Below are 20,514 nucleotides of genomic sequence, written 5' to 3' on the forward strand. Positions count from 1 at the left end.
ATCAAGGCATGTGACGTGGCAGTCTGTCATTAGATTTGACGCTAACATTAGTCTCTCAGCGTACGTGCAGTCAGGTCATATGGAGAACAGAAGGGGACCATGTCTTTCATAAAACAATTTTCCCTCAAACGTTGGGAATTCCAGAAGCGTCAATCACATTTTGGGATCAAGAAAACTGGTGGAAACAGGTCTGGTATGAGAATACACTGGCTCAATGTCTCCATCCGAGTGTGTGAGTGTGAGTGATAATGAACAAGGCGGCAGTGTATTGCCACAGAGTTATTTCATTGTCCAATGCAGACTGAGCCCTTGCTCTAATCTGGGTTATCTGGCTGTAATCAGCTTAGCCCACTGCTACTCTCACTGCTGCTCCTGCTGCTGGGTGGGCACTTTCTGTAGCTTTAGTCTGGTTTTGTCTTCACTGCCACTCATACATACACCTGTCTCCGGAGCAGAACAAACTAGCAGGGAAGTTCACTTTGCATGTTGAAGAGTTTGGAGTAGCACAACATTCAGAGTCTTTGTCCAAAGACTCCTGTCCAAACTGTGGCCATGGCTGAACGTCAAGAGATGGGTTCGTCTGAGGGGACTCCTGCTGCAGACATGTATCCCAGAAAGATACTGGAGTACATGGAAGGATTCCTCATCTCCAAGGTAACATACATATGTAGTGCATACACACTCACTTCCATGGGTCACATACAGGGATGGAGCATTCCTGATAGATGCTATTGCAATAGCAGCAAACATATTGATGCCACAAGGATATAGTTTCTAAAGAGTGAGATTTTCTGCTTGATATCGTTGGGTTTTAGACTGTTGGTTGTATAAAAATAAAAGCATTATAAAGATACCACCTTGGGCTTTGGAATATTGTGAAGGGAAACGATTAATCGAGAAAATAATTGTGAGATTAATCAGTGAAAATATTTGTTAATTGCAGCCCTAAGTCTCTTAACAGACACAGTATTAACATAATTAAATTTGAGTTTTGGTTTCATTTATTGCCTTATCACCCACCGCAGGTCAGTTTACTGCACTTTTTATTTACCAGCACATCACAGGGTACACATGATCATCATCTACACTATAATAGATACTGGGTGATGAAGCTTTAATTGAAAGATCCCAATAAACAAATCGTTGCAGGATGCAAATGGTAAAAGGAGACAGACAAGAAAATTAGGATAGTAAATTCATACATCAGATGGTGTAAAGGGGAAATGAAAAGAACAAAATAATGTAAGATATGCAGGCTGCGCAGAATATTAGTGAAAATGTTACTGAAGTCCAGACATACATCAACTGAGTACTTCAGTTGCACACTATAGGTCCAGCTAATGTGACAGTTTGAATGGCCCTGTACAATTTACCTGTTAAAAACACAAGTCTTTTTATGATCTACAATGGACACATGGATATTTTTGGTCTGAAATGAGTGCTATCCTGCTTAGTGTAAATATATGGTGCTATATGTGACTGTTGATCTGATTGATCAGATAATTTAATCAGTGAACTCAAGGAGATGAACTGAGGAGTGGCGGGGTACTGCAGTTAGAGCACAGCATTCTGGTACATGAATGGACTCTATTCTGTTCTACTCTGCCCCCCCCACACACACACACACGACCCAGGCTGTTTTCTCCTCCTGCGAGCTGGGTGTGTTTGATGTGTTGCTGGGTGCAGAGCGTCCCCTGTCTGCAGAGGAGATCAGTCAGGCGGTTGGAGCCAGTCTGGACGGCACACAGAGACTGCTGGCTGCCTGCACCGGCCTGCAGCTCCTCAACACACACCAGGACAATGGACTAGGTCAGCACATACACACACACACACAAAATAATGTAATAACTTGGTAATTGTCTAACAACTTGATCCTCTAAATAAGTTGAGTAGTAGTACTGATAGTAATAATGATAAGTATCTTTAAAACAGTGTTAGAGTGCTACATAATAATTTAGGATTGAACGCACCCTGCCATTGTCTCTGTCCTGTCTGTCTGTCTCTGTCTACCACGTAGACATCAAAGGTCAAACTTTGTCTTAACACCTGCAGTGATTCATCCACAGTCATCTCCTCCTCCTCTCTCTCTCTTCCTCCACCTCTCCCACCACCTGTTTCAGTGTATTACAGTAACACAGAGCAGGCCAGCGTCTACCTGACCCGCTCCAGTCCTTTATCCCTCTACCAGTCCATCCAGTACAGCTCCAGAACCATCTACCTCTGCTGGCACTACCTGACCGACGCTGTCAAGTCAGTACACTGAGCGCCACCACATCCCTGTCTGCTGTCTGGACACAGTTTCACAGTTGAAGGAGTTTCTGCCACATTCATTTTTTTCATGTTCAGTGTGTTTGATACCTTTTCCCAGTATCCTTGTAGGTGATGTCTGGACTGGAGCTGTAACTGATGATTTTTTCCCCCAAATCTATCAATCTGTTGATTGATTTTTCAACTACAAGTTTAATTGTATAAACTATAAAATGTCAGAAAATGGTGAAAAATTACAATTTCCCTAAGCACAAGGTTATTTGCAACTAAAAGTCCAAAACCCAAAGATGTTCAGTGTTTATGTCAATTACAATGGTATAAAACACTGAAAAACAGCAAATCCTTACATTTGAGAAGCTGAAACTAGCCATTTTTAAACACATTTTCTTGATGGATGACTTAAACAATTAATCAATAATTGTTGAGTCAGTTTACCAATTGATTAATTGACTAATTGATTGATTAATTGGTTTCAGTACTATGTCAGACTTAAAAGTCTCTATCACCCAAATCTCAGTTTCAAGAGATATTTACCAGTTAATAGCTAGAGTATTTGCAAAACGGAAGTTGTTTTCCTTCAAATTTTCTACATTTATATTACCTTTTATAAAACTTTAACTGACTACATTGATGTGATTTGATTTTGTTTATTCCTCATGGGGTAAACTTTCTTTGCTCCCTCTTGTTGGGGTTCAAGCCATACAGTTTGTGTTGTGATATCCAGGTACTATACCTTTAATATGACTTGTAAGAATTTTGTATGAGAACATCTGTTAATCACCAAAATATAATTTAAAAATGTAACTTAGGGGCACAAAATGCTGCAGGGGGAGGTGAAGCAAAAGATTAACTGCCATAAGTGCTTTGAAAAATAGGTCAAGGTAACCAAAGACAATGCTATTGTAAATAATGCACAAGGAGGATGTTATTCAGTTAAATGAGCAAGCAAAGAGTAAAATTACACACAGGTGGGCGGTGAGGTGCAGCTTTGATTTGTAGCCTAAGGAAGTGGATTCCCATCCTCCTTTTCTGTTTGAACAGTGTCTCAAGATGGATTTTTGTCTCATTGCTATGTCTGAGGGAGGACAGCCAGCGGCTCAGAGACAGCGTGACTGGATTCACTGAGGCTGACAAGTGAAGTCCATCTGTGAGAAACACTGAAAACAGATAGAAGTAAAAATGCTACCTAAAGGATAAAGGCATCTTGATCTAAATGACTTATTCTTTTGCGTGGGAGTGTGCAATAGAACAACACACTTGATCTTGATTTCATCGACTTCAGCTGTGACGATGAGATGAAGCTGAAGCAGATTTTAAGCAGTGAAACAATCAATGCCTAGATCCCACATTTTGTATACTCACGTAGCAAACATAACAAGTGAAAAATCATCAAATAAGTCACAAATACCCAACACGTATGGCAGTGTACAATGTGGTTGTCATGTATGAATATTTCTGTCTTTGCCTTGTTCTAGAGAAGGAAGAAACCAGTATGAAAAGGCTTTTGGAGTCAGCTCGAAAGACCTGTTTCAAGCTCTCTACAGGTAAGAAGCTTTCTTTGTTGACACACACACACACACACACACACACACACACACACTCAGACAAATCAAACACACATCCTCGCTCATTTACATTCTGTCCCTGTCTCTCCATCTTAAGCCTATCTGTCACTCCCTTCTCTCTTCCCCCTATAAAAGCAGACTCGTGGGGTTGATTAGGAGGCAGGGGATGTGTGAGGGAGCGAGAGAGAGAGAAAGAAAGAAAGAATGTATCCACCATTGTCCTTGAGGTCTCGCATGTTTATAGTATCTAGTGCCCACAGTTTTAACGCTTCACTGATCTGCTGGTCAGCAGTTTTCAGGGGTCACATGCTAAAAGTTTCACACTTTGTTCGCTAATAGATTTTGATCAGCCTGCCTGAGGGCCTGTACTGTAGAACACTGCCAGTCCCAAAGGAACAGAGACCATCAAAACTGAAACACAGTGGAGTAAGTTGCTAAAAACATCCTCCCTTCTTGTCCTCACCATGACATGATTTGCAAAACCATTGTACTTTGATGGAAGGGAGTCTGATGCGCACAAATGGAAGATGAAACAGATGTTAAATGCACATTTCCATCATTATTTTACATCTGAACTATAAAATTAAATGTACCAATACCAGTGTGCATATGTGTGAATTAGTGTTGTAAATCTGAACACACAGCACTTCAGCAGAGGTAGAAACTGTGAAATTGGACATATTTCCTTTACTCTTTGGATTTTTACATATAATGCAATTTATTTTTCTGTATGTTGTGGTTGTTGGGAATTGCTGCATATGTTGCATTATCTCTGTATTTGCCATTTTTGATTAATTTTTATTCTCATATCCTTTTGAAAAGCAGCTGTTGATCTCACAGAAATTGCCTTATTCAAAAAAAAAAGATGGAATATGAACCATGCACACATAACATAATACACCCTTGTGCAGATAAATTTGGAATTCAGCTTTAATTGATTGAAGATGAAAATACCCTACAAGAAAAACACCTGCACACAATTGATTTAATGTGGAGTAGCAGTTGTTTGTCCCTGCTGATTTCCCCTGTGAATACTGTGGGTAAATTAGCAAGGGGAAACAACTGCTGAAGTCATTCACTGCATTCCTGGGGAGCTGTAGCAGGAGTAGGATGATTCAAAGCTGGCTGGATGACTCAGACTCCTGTTTACTCATTGCCATTTAACCAGCCATGTACTGCACCTGAATAATTTACAGCCAAGTCCCATCTATGGCTTGAATTCTCACACTCGAGAAAGCAGAAAAGATTTGGAGAGAAGACTGGCAAGACAAGGATTTAGAGATGTCTTACAAGACATTACATAGTGAGAAGTTTCGATCCTACTGATGAGTACATTTTGTCCAAACCAGGTAGATGTGCTTGATGGTTTCATTGTCATCATATGAATTCCATGGGTGTCCATTAAAATCATACAGAAGTAAACATGTGAAAAATGTAGTCCATTGACTGATAAATTGAACATAGTTAATGACATGATATTAAATGTCATGTTTTTACAGTATATTGTAAAACAGGTACAATGAGTATGGGCACTTGTATCCCGTCTATGAGTGGATTCTTTAGGTTTACATGTTTTAGCATGTAAAGAAGATATCCTGGTTACTAACCTGGACAAGCTTTTATTTTGGTCATGAAACCAAAATGCAGACTATGTACTAATTGTACTGGCAATTAGTATACAATTTTGTACTGACCAAAGTAGATCGTACTGCAACTTTGGAAAGCTACTGCTTTGTAGAAACGTACGCCACGATACTTCAAATTTGAAAATGTCCAACTTTGGCACCCTCTTGTGGTAGTATCAATAAAGAAACAGTAAAAGAGGACAGATCTAGCTAGACGCTGAAATGAATGGGCAGAAAGGACACATAAACTGCACCAGTTTTCAATGTGATTGTTCATTTTTTCTACAAACAAAGGGAAACAAAGAGAAAGCAATTTGTAATTAAGAATTTTAATACATTAAAATACATTTTTGATCTCCAAGGTGCTCCTGGAAGTGTCTCAGCAGCTGTGAGTAGCTTCTCCGCTGAATGGTGGGACAAAAGCATCAATTAACAGATTAAATCAAGCAAATTTAGTATAAATACTTTTAAAATCTGGGTATTTTGTCACTTTTCCAGAGTGAACATGCTACATCAATCAGGAGGGGATTAGTGTATAGTGTGGAATTAGGACACAGCTTACAGTAGTCACAAACATACACACATAAAATATTACACTGATAAATGATATAATGAGGTGAAAGCATGACACTAGTCAAAGTGGGCCATACTTTAACTGATACTATAAGAAGTCAGCCTTTATAGCCGTTATTGCTGATAAGATGGAGAGGCTAAAGCAACAAGACAGCGGTAAAACACACAACAGTGATCAGGCAGCCATGAACCATAACTCAGTCGGTACAGATATGACAGAGACCTGCGGGGATGTTAAGGAGTACAAGGCATGTCTGTGCAGAGAGGTCATGAGCCACAATGATGTTATAATAATGCATGCAAGGACAGAGATCTTTTCCTCAGTATAATTGAAGACAGGATGACATGGTTTGCATGTAAAAAATTTAATCAATCAAAAGGGCTGCAGTTAATTTTAATGTTAATGTTAACGTTGGGGGGCATTCAATAACTTATGTTTAAAATGTTCTCATATTAAAGCTGACAGTCTGCTGTTTGGCCTCACAGTCATTTTGTCTTTTCACATCCAATGTAATCAGAGTCTGAAGCCGCAGCAATGAGTCACTTTCAAGGTTCTTTTGGAGGTCACTGTGTCGTCTGAAGTTGGTGAATGTATCAGATGGCCGGTCACTGTGCTACAGTGAAGTTTGGATAAATAAAATTCTAGCGTTACAGAACAGAGGATACTCACTGTGTGTGTGTGTGTGTGTGTGTGTGTGTGTAGCCCCATGGCAGGGGCAGAGTGCTGGGTGATGAGGTGGAGATTCCTCAGAGCAGCAGCAGTCACCACAGGCTCTTCTATTCTGCTGCACTCTGTCTCTCTCTCACACACACACACACTGTGTCGCTACGGGAAGAAACTTTGTAGATGAGGAGAGGCACTGTGTGACTGTGTGACTGTGTGTGTGTGTGTGTGTGTGTGTGTGTGTGTGTGTGTTTCTGTTTATTGTGGACATAGAGCAGCCCCTTAGGTGACAGCTTGCAGAAAATTATAAAGTTTTGCCTCAATGCAGCAAGACTGAAGTGAAAGAATAGTACTGAGATGACTAACTGTTTTATCTGTGTGTGTGTGTATGTGTGTGTGTGTGTGTGTGTGTGTGTGTAGGTCTGATGAAGAGATGGTAAAGTTTATGCAGTTAATGAACTCCATTTGGAACATCTGTGGTAAAGACGTGGTCACAGCCTTCGACCTTTCGCCTTTCAAGGTCATCTGCGATCTTGGAGGTAAGTGTGTGTGTGTGTGGGTGTGTGTGTGTTTATCGAATAACCATATCTAATTTCCATAAGGTTGTGAGTTCATAGTCATTAACATATATAATTGTTACTGTTGTGTGTTAGCTGAGAGACAGCTGGCTCAGCCACACACACGTATTTATGCAGCACAGTGTGTGTGCACACAAAAATGCACAACACATACAGTCAACTGTGACCTTTATTATAACACCCCCCCCGCTTAGTAAATCAGTCAAGCTTCTCACCACACACAACTCCACCTGGAGTTTCCATTATCAGAGATTGTATGTTTCACTGTTGCCAAGTACTAACATCTGTCAGAAAAATGTCATTAATGATCTTAAAATCATGTTTTTTCCTTCAAAGCGGAACAGATACAACAAACAACAACAAATACAGTGTACTAACACATGGGGTTGTTACTAGTTCTTTAAATAAATATTAAACATCAGTCTACTAGTGTCATCAAGTGTTGATATGTCAATTAAGTGTGAGTCCCACAGTTAAGAAGTTTTACTTACATAACACCCACCACTCACAGTCACCTGCTACTGCAGTTAGAGCTGTTGATGCACCTAAAATAATTAAGATGTCTGAGTTTAAGTTTTGTTAATGTCCCATGATGGTTTAAATGCTATTTCAGGGGCTTGTCCAGCCTAACAAGAAAATAATTAGCAGAAAAAACACTTGGTGACTGGTCAAGCTTGTGTGTTCACAGTCCACACTGATGCGGTTAAATACAAAAAAAAATCTTTTTCTCTCCAGTGGCTTCCTTTTACGTTAAAAATGTTCAAAAATGCGGTCTGAGTGGATAAACTTAACAAGGCCAGTGTTGCAAAAATGGAAATGAAATCTAACCGTCAACCTTTCCAAACACAGTACTTCCATATGACAGCAACGCTAAGAAGCCAAGTCACCGTCAACTCTGGTTTTGTCACTGACTTATTTTTCTGGGTGTTTTTTTGAAAACAAATTAAGTGTTCACAGACAGTTGGAGTCAACAGAGCTGAGGTTTAATTTTATTTCACCCGTCTCCTTCCCAGAAAATGGTTGCAATACATGATTTTGTAGTTTGACAACCAAAACAAAAAAGAGATGTATGTACCTGGAAACAACGTTTTGTCTGCATTAATGTGGTCATGGCCCTAGTATGTATTTCTAATTGGTTTTATGTGATTTTGCATGGCCTGATCCTGATGTTACTGCCCTATCACCAGATTTTTCTTAAGCATACAAGAAATGCCAATAAATAAAAAGTGAAAACATGTAACTCCAATTTGCTCCAGACTAATGTAGCTTCCATCCACTGTTCAACAGAAGAAGACTGGTTGAACTGAACAGCTCTGAATGTAAAATGTATAAATGTGAAGCAAGATGTTGCAGCCTAGTCAAGTAAAACGGTAGCTTCCTTGACTGATCTCCTCTGTGTTCTTCTTTGTCAAATCAGGTTTATTTATAAAGTGCAGGTTTCTTATAAAATGGTTTACACAGAGAGCAAAGGGCACAAGGATAAGAAAGTGAGTAAAGAATAAGATATAAACAACATGAGAGAAATGCAGGGAAACAAGCCAAGAACAGAGCAGGATCAAAAGGAAAGGACAGAAAGAAAAATGAAAAAACAATGAATCTTCTGCTGACAACGTCATATGAATAATAGTGGAAACAAGCTTTTGTCTGAGAGATGTTGCCAGTTCTTCTTCATTTTGTCTCATCCTGTGTTCTTAACTGAAGTGAGAGCTGAATGTTGTCTCCATTCCATTCCTTAAAAGAGTAGGTGATGGATGATAATGTAGCAGTGATGGAAAATTTTAAAATAATGACATCAAAATGGGTAAAAGTGCATCAACATTTATCGAGAAAAAGAAAGCCAAGAAAAAAATCCATCTTGCTTATCAGCAGTTATTTTACATACACAAGTGAGTCTCCATTTTTCACTGTTTTAGTGATTCAAAAACTACAACATTTGGGTTCAGTGAGGCAAAGAAACAGCAAGCGGCTCACTGTACCAACACTAGTTGACAGCCATGGGTGGCCACTTCCTGTGTGTGACACCTCAGCTGACCACACAGGGGAGCTGTGAAGCCACTAAAAGCTCACATACTCATACACATGCACGCGGACACAGACACACATCCCGGACAGTCCTTCCCGTCTTTTCTTCCCTCTCCTCTGTGACTTTCTCACCATGGGGTTGTGTGTTCATGTTTATGCATTAAGGTGCATCACCAAAAAGAGTGTGCATGTGGACAGCAGGGGTGTGAAGTGAGTGACTGCAGTGTCCCATTAAGACTGTCTCTCACACAGCATCTGTTGTGTCTGCACACACCTGCTGCTCAGGTGCTCAGTCTGTCTGTCTGTCCAACTTTCTGCCAACTAGCTGACTTTAATCCAAAATCAGGTATCAGCCAGTGTGAGTCCACATTCAAAGTCTTTATCATTTACTGTATATGCTGAAGGTGGTTTGTTTTATACTGGCTGTCTGTGGGAAGCCGTTCACCTAGATTTATTTTAATGTGACATTTAACACACATTTCAATTGTATGTTTTGTTTAAAAATAAATAATCAACTTAAAGGTTACTGCAACTCTAAGGAAATCATATTCATGGTTCTGAAGCATAATGTTTTTTTTATGTAAACAGCCATCTGTATCACGTTGCTACAAGTAACAAACACAGTCATGGAAAAAAAGCATTCACATCATTTACATTAGAGTATTCCAAGTATATGCATTCAAACATTATACATTTGTGGTGCTTCCATCACCAAAGAATCTCCATCAGTGGTTCTGCAAGGATCCAAACTGTGCCCTCTGCCCAACTCCAGCAACTCTCAAACACATCATGACAGGTTGTAAGACTATGGAGCCAGGGCAGTGACTTTAACATTTGGCATTGAAAATAAAACCGGAACTGCAAAAGGAAACACTGGCATTGAAACATTTGAATTGGAAAAAGTTGTATTGGCACTGAAAAAAGTTTCGCTGAAAAATAAAACAGACATTAAAATTTATTTCATTTTATTTGGGGGTTTTTTTGCATTCTGATGCATTTTTCAATGACAATGTTCAGATTTTTTCTTCATGTCATTCTTTTTTTCAGTAAGTTTTTTTAATGTTGTCAGGTTTTTTTCAATGTCACTGGTTTTCAGTTTCAACTTTCTGTCACCGTTGCTGTCCGCATGGAGAGGAAGGGTCTGTTTCTCAGACATTTGTCTGGTCCGCTGGAACAAGCGCTAACGTTAGCTAATATGTGACAACTCATAAACTTTAGGCTCTATGTGAACAAACGAAGAAGAGAAAAACAGACTAACCTGCGTTTGTGAAAGCCATCGTCGCAAAAGTGCGGTCGTGTCAGAGGATTACTGTGGTCAAGCCAGCCGGCTTTTGATGTGCGTCTATTCATGCAGTTACGGTACTGGTGCTTGGAGTGGCCAAACAAGACAAAGAGACTCGTATTTCAGCAATCATTTCTCACATTAATACCATATTTTCTCAAATAAGTAGTCAATAATAAAAATGGCCGTTGTTGGGTGCTACGACCAAATAAAGACCGCTCCACAATACACCGTTGAGCCCTCCAGAGATGTAGTGGGCTAATCAACGTAACGATGAGGTTGGGTGGTGCCCACTTGAGAACCCCCACCTGTTAACCTTAACCACTCTTAACAACAAGATGAATCTCATGTAAGTGCTCACCACCTATTGGCACAAGGGATTGTTTAACATCACGTCCTGTGTTTTTTGATTCCAGCTATCAGATACATGTAGTGGATTAAAAAGAACTATCTATCTACCTAAATTTATCAACTGCTATTGACATTACTGATCAGAAAACTTAACTAACATTGGATAAGGTTTTGTTTGCTGTCTAGTTTTAAAACAGCCTGTCCAAGTATTAAATACTGTCACTGCCTTTGCATATTCTGATTCTGTGCAGCTAAACTGTCGTTTACAATTGAACCAGTGATTGTGCCTGTATTGGGACAGCGATTTAATATTGCACCTCCATAAAGTTGGGGAACTTGCAAGGGAAAGACAAAAAAAAAAAGAATGGTCAAAATATATGCAGCATGAGGTAGAGATATCCTGACTTGCAGTCCCTAGTATGGACTGAGCTCCAAAAATGCTGGATCCTACAGTTCCCACAATGCAACTCAATAGCATTTTTCATTAGACCCACCCAGCAGTAAACGGCCACATCTTTCAGACTCCATTTCCCCAGTTTATAATGCAGGCTTTCTGTTACAAATTCTCAAATCTCAGCCACAGAAGCGCATTATACACCAGTATCCAGTTGCTGACACATTACAGATGGAGAGTCTACACAACCAGTATTCTAAGAGATTTATCCAAGACATAACATACTTATATGTAAGTATAACTACTGACTTTTATAAAACATGCAACACAATACACTAGAATTTATTTTTTTATTAAATGGTCACACATTTGCACAAATAAATGTATGTCAGATAACATACAGATAAAGTAAACAGACCAAAAAAAAAAAAAGAGAAAGAAAAACAGAACAACACACAACAAATGTAACACACTGTAACAATCACAAACGCCCATCAAAGGATTTTATTAACAAACTGAGGCAGCCAGGTTAGTTTGGGGTCTTGTACAGCGTGTTGTGTTTGGTTTTGCTCCTCCTTGCTGCTCTTTGATTTTTCTCCTAGTATTTGTGTGTGTGTGTGTGTGTGTGTGTGTGTGTGTGTGTGTGTGTGTGTGTGTGTGTGTGTGTGTGTGTGTGAAAATGAGAAAGCCTTGTAAGAATACAGACTGATAAAGTAGCAGCAGGTCATGTTAGGAGGACGGCACTACTGGGCTTGACAGTTTGCCCTGTATACACACACAACACACACACACACACAAACACACACCTAGGTCCGGTTGGCTTTGTAGTACTGTCAAAGTGAGATCCTTTGATCCTGTATTCCACCTCACTGCCTTTCCATCACTCTGTCCCATTCATACATTCTTCATCTATCTCTTTCTCTCTCCATCTGTCTCATACACTTTCTCTCTCATTCTCTCTGTTTCAAATTCAGGTTGCTTTATGAAGCATGAACGCTGATAACAATGCTGTCAAAGCATCTAGTTGAAATATTCACATTTTCACATTAAATCCTTGTTTCCAACCTTGTGTGTGTGTGTGTTCGTATGCACATTTAATTTCCTTATTTTCCACTCAAATCATCAGGTCTGACCTCGGCCCTAAATCGCGTTACATTTCTCTCTATGAGGACAGTAAGCAAAACAAGACTAAGACTCGGCCATGCTAGCACCTCTGTGAGGCTGAGCTAAATGCTAATGTCAGCATTCTAACATTCACACACTGATAATGCCAGCAACTAGAATTCATCCTCTGGGGACCACAAATTTTGCTGCAATCAAACCGATGGTTGTTGAGATATTTCAATAAAAAACAAAAATGTCAACGTCATGGTGGCTCCAGAGGAAAAGTCAGGGGATCAAGAAAGTCAGAAGGATTCATTCCCTACGGACCATAAATATCTGTACCAAATTTCATAGCAAACCCTCCAATAGTTCATATTTCAGTCGGGATCAAAGTGGTAGAACCATCGACTAATCAACATGGCTAAAAACAAGGATTTTCAAATGCATTAAGATGTAAAGGTTTATATACAAATGCAGGGTAAAGTGAAATCAGATTTAGCCACTTAACAATCAAATTGTGTTTGTGTTTGCTGTTCCTTAGATTAGATTGCTTAATAGGATTCCTAGACAGTAAGTTCTGCCCTGTTTCTGTATAAAGCAAGGTCACTCTAAATTCAGTTCAATTCAGTCTGCTTTATTGGCATGAATGTTAGATGAACTATATTCCCAAAGCTGCCACATACAACTGAATACAAATCATGCATTTAAATAATGGGTACATACCTCAAAGCATCTGTTCCACTCGTGTGACTCTGTGTGTGTGTGTGTGTGTGTGTGTGTGTTTGTGTGCACGGTGCGTGTGAGTGATGCACTACCTTGTTAATGAAGGTTGTGTGTATTCATTGTGCTGTAACAAAATGTAATTTTTCTCTCTCTCTCTCTCTCTCTCTCTCTCTCTCTCTCTCTCCAGGCTGCAGTGGAGCATTAGCCAAGCAGTGCACGTCAGCCTACCCAGAATGCACTGTGACGATCTTTGACCTCACCAAGGTGGTGCGTATGTCGAGGGAACACTTTGTTGCAGAGGCCGACCAGAGGATAAGCTTTCACGAAGGTAACGTCATCAAGACTGGCCGAAATCACTTGACATTTATAATCATGTACAGCCAGTTCAAATGCTTGTCTCTCTCTCTCTCTCTCTCTCTCTCACACACACACACACACACACACACACAATCATATACAAAAATAGAAATAGCTATAATCTTCCCAGGATAAAGTTTTGAATAAGCTTTGTAAAAATGGAACTATGTCAAAATATACACTAAGAAAAAATAAATTGAATCCTCTAAGAATTGATCATGTTGCTGGTATTAACATGCAACCTGTATCTGGATGCGTTATCTGAGCCTTTGTGTTTAGACCTGGTATTAATAAGCGTTCTTCTGATCTGAATTCTGCCCGCATTGTGATCAGATCTCAATATGCAAATCACGTAAGCAGAGCTGGTGGGTTTGTCAACAGAAGTGGCATGTCCCAGGTGAAGGGAAGCAACACCGCTGCATGGGCTCTACTTATTTTTGCTTTGCCAAGCATGGGCTCGTCTGTAAGTTTTTGCCGGGCTTGTTTAACACAGCGAGAAGAGGCGGAGTTAGGAGACTTATAGTGAGGATTTGTTCCTTAAAAGTCCAGTGTGTAACACAAGGAGGAGCTATTGGCAGAAATGGAATATGATATTTATAAGTATGTTTTCATTAGTGTATAATCACCTGAAAATAAGAATCGTTGTGTCTTCATTACCTTTAGAATGAGCCGTTTTTATCTACAGAGGTCTCCTTCCACAGAGGCCGTCATGTTGCAAAAAATAGCAGAGCAGTTGTATTTTTCTGGGGTCCATTTTTTCTATATCCCAAGCTTCCAGGATTACAGAAACAAACAAAAATGAAGTGCTACCTAGTACAACGAGGTGCAAATTGTAGGAGAAAGTGCAAGTTGCTTATTTACACAATGTTTGCTAATGAGCAAGCTACTTGCTAGCTCACGAGCGCTGACACGCCCACAGTGATGAGCGAGAAGTGGCGTGCAATTTGTTCGCTTACTGTGTGTCCTCCCAATAAGGCTTGTGATGACATATTCTTATTGTAAACGAATCCCCTGAAAAGACCAAAACCAACAATAAATTAATACTACTAACTGTTATAGTTTGATGTTTTGTCATTTCCTGTTTTATTTTGTAGTGTGTTCCTCTCCTTGTGTGTCTTGTGGTTTTACTTCCTGTCTTTGTTTGCTTTCCCTCCAGTTTTGATTGTTGGCCCTTCCTTGATTGTTTGCACCTGTGTCTCATTGTCTCACATCCCTTAGGATATTTAGTCCAGGTCTTTTCTTTTGTTCAGTGTCGGATCATTGTTGTTCCTGTCTTGTGTGTGTTCATGTCATTTGGGTGTGTCGCCGTTTGGTGCACTTTTCGTTGTACCTTGTTCCCGTGCCCAGTTCCCTGGCATTCTTACCATGAGTTCTGTTTGGATTCTTTGTCTCCCTTGGACCGTGTCTAGATTCTGGATTTTGAACTTTGCCTGCTCCCTATTGGATTTGTTTAGCCTCATTAGACTCACTTCCTTGGTTCCACCACTGCCAGCTGGTAACCCATTTTCCCTGGACCTGTATCTGCCTATTTACCTGTTACCTGTTTGTTGCCTCTCTGTAAGCCATTTCACCCCAACAAACACTGTAGCCATCCAGCTACTTCATCCTCATACCGCTTCCTGGTCATCTGCATTTGGGTCCACATACTACACACCATACGACAACTAACATGTTTTGACAGTGTGGCCAAAGCTTGATACAGCTTATTCCTCTGTGCCATAGACCTCCACTGTTGTCCAAAAACTATTAAAACACAACAGTGAGTCTGTCAATGAGAGGAACGGCAAAGAAGTGCAATTTCACAGATTGCGTCGTATTAATGAGGTTCTCCAACAGCACCAGAGCAGCTATCATTACGCACGGCTGTGGCTATTTACAGCGCCCATATCACTAATTCATCATATGTACCTGTAAACCATTGTCGCGGTGAATCAATCATCATTGTTAAATGTCAGAAGGACGATCAATGACTAATTTATAGAGCTCATATTCAAACAGACTTTACAAAGGGCTTCACGATTCAGGATACATTGAAAAGATCATTAACAGGGAAATAATGGCTCAAATGTAAATAAAAATTATCAAATTCATCATTTATTCATAAATAATTTAAAATTCAGTTTGTTTGAGTGACATTTTACAGAACGCTGACAACCTAAACGAACAATGTTTTACTATAAGATTACATAATCATCGTTTATACATCCAGCCCCTGGTGCCATAAATTCTCACTAGTGCACCACATCTGTTGCTCATAGTAGTCCCCACCAAATGCACTATTTACTCCTGTTTTAGTAATTTTTGCTAAAAACTTATCCAGATAAGATATACAGACACATATTACATGTTAGTGCCAGGTGAAATGGGGACCATCATGCTGTATGAAGACAAACAGTGATAATGCATTACACAATATTTCCAACACACTAGCAAAAGTCTAATGACAGGTAAAGGACCTCTTTTAAGTGTTAAAGTCTTAAGATCATTTCCCACACCATGATAATAAGTGTTCGGTACACCTGCTTTAACAAGAATAAATGCAGATCTAAGGACTTTCCTTCAAAAAGCATAAAGATATTAATATTAAAGATATTATCTTTCATTTAAAATGTAATGCCAAAGAAGTTGAGTTGGTGTTTTTTAAATTTGGTTTAAATTATCGTTTCTAGCATCTCCCAACACTGTTTTTGAAAACTAAACTATTACTATTATTTTAGTAAATCATTTCAGAGTGTATGTAGGTTTACCCGCAGTTCAGTTCCATGTGCGTACAGTTAATAAACAATCAAGTGCAACTCAGATCCAAAAACAAAAGCAGATTAAGACGCTGTTGATGCTGTCACCTATGTGTCTCCATGCTCCCACTGAGCTGCTGCTGTTGGACTGAAAATATTGTGTACAAAACTGTCAACTTATAAGTCACGCTTTGTTGTGTCGGCTCTCCAACGGGAAAAAAAAGTTCACAGCAGCCTGTGATGTTGTAAACCCAGAGCCAAAGTCAATTCCTGCCTCTCCTGCTGTTCTCAAAGCCATGATGGTGTCGAACACAATGAGAGCTGTAACGTGGGAAACACTGATGTACTGATGTTGTCTCTGTGTTTTTTTTTTGAGTGCAGACCTCTGTGTGCTTTATTTTATAATTTACAGCAAGGACATGGAATTGAGTGGAGGACAAGCACACATACACTAATTCTATTATGGTTTATACAGGGTTAATAAACAGCAGCAGTGTTGTTGTGGTTGTGTGTCTTTTTCTCTACATCACCACTGTATGTTAGACAGCAGCTGGAAATATGTAGTTAGGTCATATGCTTTTGACATAATTTGGTTGCAGCAGGCATCCCCCCTTTGTATTAATTATGTTTGAGTATGTAAACAACTAATAGAATCATTGTCTTATTACTGGAAGGCTTGTCAACAGAATTAATAATTATGTGAAATAATTAAATCAAATATAGCAGTGTCTTAGGATTTCAGTGCATTTGAACTGTGCATATGGATGTGTGTGTTGTGTGTGTGTGTGTGTGTTTAGGGGACTTCTTCAAAGACCCTCTGCCAGAGGCTGACCTCTACATCCTCGCCAGAATCCTCCACGACTGGACCGACGAACGCAGCGTAGAGCTACTCAGTAGAGTCTACAAAGCCTGCAGACCAGGTCTGTGTTTGTGTGTGAGTGTGAAAGGGATGCGTACTTTTTTTCCCCCCTCCCCTGCTTGAAATGAGATGGCAGATTGCATCCCACAATGCAGCTGATCCCAGAAAAATCTGTCCTTCTGACTTTGATCAAAGACAGACGCACACTCACACAAAAGCAGCAGGCACTATCAGGAGGCAGAAAACCCTCTCATGTGTTTGTCTGTGTATCTGTGTGTGTGTACATAAGAGGAAGGAAGAAAAACAAACAAAATAATAAAGTAGGGAAGCCTAGTTTTACTGGACAGAGAATACAACCTGTCGAAGTATGTTTCTCAGAGGAGCCACACAGTAGACCTTTTCAACAGCAGACATTTTGACTTGTTATAACAGGAAAAGCACAGGTGTTACTAATAACATTAATGATGTCTCCGTTCCAGCAATTATTGCAGTGCAATGCAGCAATTAACAATGGTATTAGATACACCTGTGTTTGAGAAGTCAAGATGTCTGCTGTGAAGCTTTATCAATTCTGGCGAGCAGTAAAGTCATGAACGTAAACTTGAAAATGACTATGATTGCATTACTTTTTCACAATAACTGAATGAATGATAACATGGTTGTTTGTCCTGTTAACTAGTTGAGCATTAAAGCAAACTGCCATTTACATACTGTGCATACTCGCTAACTCACACAGTCACTATGTTCCAACTTTCCACAAAACAGATTGAACAAACAAAAGTTTACTGGCTTGTCCTGTTTACTTGATGACCATTTAATGTAAACCATGTCCTTTTGATATATATACTGCGGCTGATCAGCATTCGGTTAATATGTTGAGTACGAAACTGTAAAACTTGTCGAATCCGTCAGAGAAGGAGAGAAAGAAACAAAGACAGAGAAAAAAGACAGAGAAAGGAACTAATAAACAAACAAAGCCGACCCTTTGGTCCGTCCTGCAGGAGGCGCTGTGTTGCTTGTGGAGGCGTTGCTCCACGAGGACGGCTCTGGCCCGCTGACAGTGCAACTCTACTCCCTGAACATGCTGGTGCAGACCGAGGGCAGAGAGAGGACAGCTGCTCAGTACGCTGCCCTGCTGGCTGCCGCTGGCTTCACCAACATCCAGCACCGGCTCACTGGGAAGATCTATGATTCTGTACTGGGACACAGAGAGACATGAGATAAGGGTACTCCTGTACCAGGACTGAAAACTCACTCCACCTGAAAAAAAGTTCTGTATCTACTTTATCACTGAATCTGTATGATCTATGAAATATTCAAACCAAGGCCCATTTTTATGGCTGCTCAATTCTGGATACTCTATATTCTAATAAAGTTCTTTGCTATGAACAATACTTGGCCTTAAAACATCAGTGAATGAGTGGAATGGACCCCTGAGGTTAATAGAAGAAGAGCTGCTCAGTTAGCATGACGTTAGTCATGGTATCGTAACAGAAACAACAACTCAAAATAACACTTCAGCCTACTCTTGTGGATCCAGACTTTTATTGTTGTCATTAAGTGCCAGAATGGCCGTTGCTGTTATGTAGCACCTAATGGGAACTCGCCTATTGACTAGATGTTATTGTTAGACTGACTGCCTTCTACCAAAAAATTAAATATGGCACCAACAGCTTGATATGATGCATACTGATATAATACATTACAGCAAAAAAGACTGATAATGTTTATTTAAATCAGCATTTTAATCTCATTTCCCTTTAATCTCATTTTTCTGGCCACCCAACAAAAAGTTCAAAATGTTCTCAGCCCTGGCTTAATGTGCCAACTGAGAAAGTGTGGATCTCTGAGTCAGGACTTGTGCATGTACAACTTTAAAACACATATTTAGTAGTCAAATACAAACAGCCCTCCATTCAAAGCCAGACTGAGCAAAAAGGTTATCATTCTCTGGTTATTGTGCTTGCAACAAATTTTCCTTATGAAAGCTAGACTGTTAAATTAACTTTGAATGACAGAAAATGCAGAGTCAAATGACAAGCAGTGCTAATTATTACCACCTCTGCTTGCTAACAAGAGACTCAATTTGTAATTTTTTTCTGTTACAGCACCTAATAATTGGTAAAACAAAGTACTTAGGGACAAATGGTGTTCACGGCAACAGTGTGAGAAGAGTTAGTATAGCAGTAGAAGCAGTTATGCTGTGTGGCTCATGACCACCAGGGAGAGTCTGTGTGCTAATACTATTTCTACAGCATGACCAGTAGGGGGCAGTGTAGTAGACACAATTATATCAAATATAAATCAGAATCTTGAAGAGTAACTCAACACTACACCCACTTTTTTGAGTTAGTAAATTACATGTACACTCACTTTACTGCACTATCTATTGATCCTGGGCCCATTTTATACTGTTCATTGCAGAAGTTATTTTAATTCTGTCCTCTAGACCCCCCAAAAATATGTGAAAAAATCTATGATGTAGCTACCCCGAGACATTCTGCCCCCAAACTATGAGGGGATGTCACGGTCACCCCACCCCCTGACATATAAATACGGCAATCAACTGTCGGCAGTGTGGACAGCATGGAGTATGAAAGCATGCAGAGAGCATGCAACTGAGAGTAGCAGTAGTAGAAATACTAGGGTAGTAGTAATACTACCTCTACTGCTTGCAAGCTAGTATTTGTGTTGATCAGTGTTTAGTACTTGTGGCAGATTTACAAATTCACTACCATGTCCCTTATTCTGTCGCTCTCCAGTTCAAATGCTTTTTTTTTTTAAGTTTAAAGTTTAAGGTCAAACCAGGTGTTAATTTGGTCTTTAAATGAACACCCTGTGTGAACATACTAACTTGTTGTTAACAATAAAATACCAAAAAGCACATATTTTAGCAAGAATGCCTGTTCTGAATCTAGACAATCAGGTAAGAGACTAAGCCCATTCCAGCCCGATTCTGCTGTAAATTATTAGCCATGCACTGCAAAGGTCAACCTCTATTAGATGGTGTGCAGTGTGAGCTTCCAGTCTCATTGCTAAGAAGATGAACTTCCTTACATATCTGTTCTCATCACTCAGTCCTAAGCCCTGTGTCTGAACCCCCTCGCCTCTTACTGTTCTTAACAGCCTAGTAAAGCTGGCTTTGTACCATGTTCTTTGTAATGGTGGACGCGACTCAATAAATCTTCTTCACAATGGCCCGGCCCATCTTTCATTTCATCCCTATCCTCCGTGCACAGGATGTATCCAAAATGCAGCTATCAGCCTTTTATTAAAACTCAGCCTGTCATTGTTCTCCACCTCTGTTGTGACGCAGTTTGCTTGAAAACATTAAATTGATCCACGCTGCACTGGTTGTCAGTGAGAAACTTACATTAATACTAACTGTCATTTATTTAGCATAAAAATGTGGAC

The 20,514-nt window shown here is 39.8% G+C and overlaps 1 protein-coding gene across 1 annotated transcript; it reads left to right on the forward strand.

The window, feature by feature from the left end:
• The first annotated feature begins 105 nt into the window (after positions 1-105).
• asmt (acetylserotonin O-methyltransferase) lies at positions 106-20,297 on the forward strand. The gene is made up of 8 exons (XM_044217904.1): positions 106-654; positions 1,635-1,809; positions 2,121-2,250; positions 3,744-3,812; positions 7,116-7,234; positions 13,337-13,477; positions 17,039-17,161; positions 18,102-20,297. The coding sequence occupies exons 1-8, from the start codon at positions 553-555 to the stop codon at positions 18,317-18,319; spliced, it is 1,077 nt and encodes a 358-aa protein (XP_044073839.1). The 5' UTR covers positions 106-552; the 3' UTR covers positions 18,320-20,297.
• The last annotated feature ends 217 nt before the right edge of the window (positions 20,298-20,514 follow it).

The sequence above is a fragment of the Siniperca chuatsi genome, linkage group LG12 (genome assembly GCF_020085105.1).
Source record: "Siniperca chuatsi isolate FFG_IHB_CAS linkage group LG12, ASM2008510v1, whole genome shotgun sequence".
Lineage (NCBI taxonomy): Eukaryota > Metazoa > Chordata > Actinopteri > Centrarchiformes > Sinipercidae > Siniperca > Siniperca chuatsi.

Bases quoted from the DNA above. Each gene is read 5' to 3' on its own strand.
- asmt (XM_044217904.1), top strand. From the start codon at position 553: ATGGCTGAACGTCAAGAGATGGGTTCGTCTGAGGGGACTCCTGCTGCA. The intron at 2,251-3,743 runs GTCAGTACACTG...GCCTTGTTCTAG, and splicing joins TACCTGACCGACGCTGTCAA to AGAAGGAAGAAACCAGTATG. The intron at 13,478-17,038 runs GTAACGTCATCA...GTGTGTGTTTAG, and splicing joins GAGGATAAGCTTTCACGAAG to GGGACTTCTTCAAAGACCCT.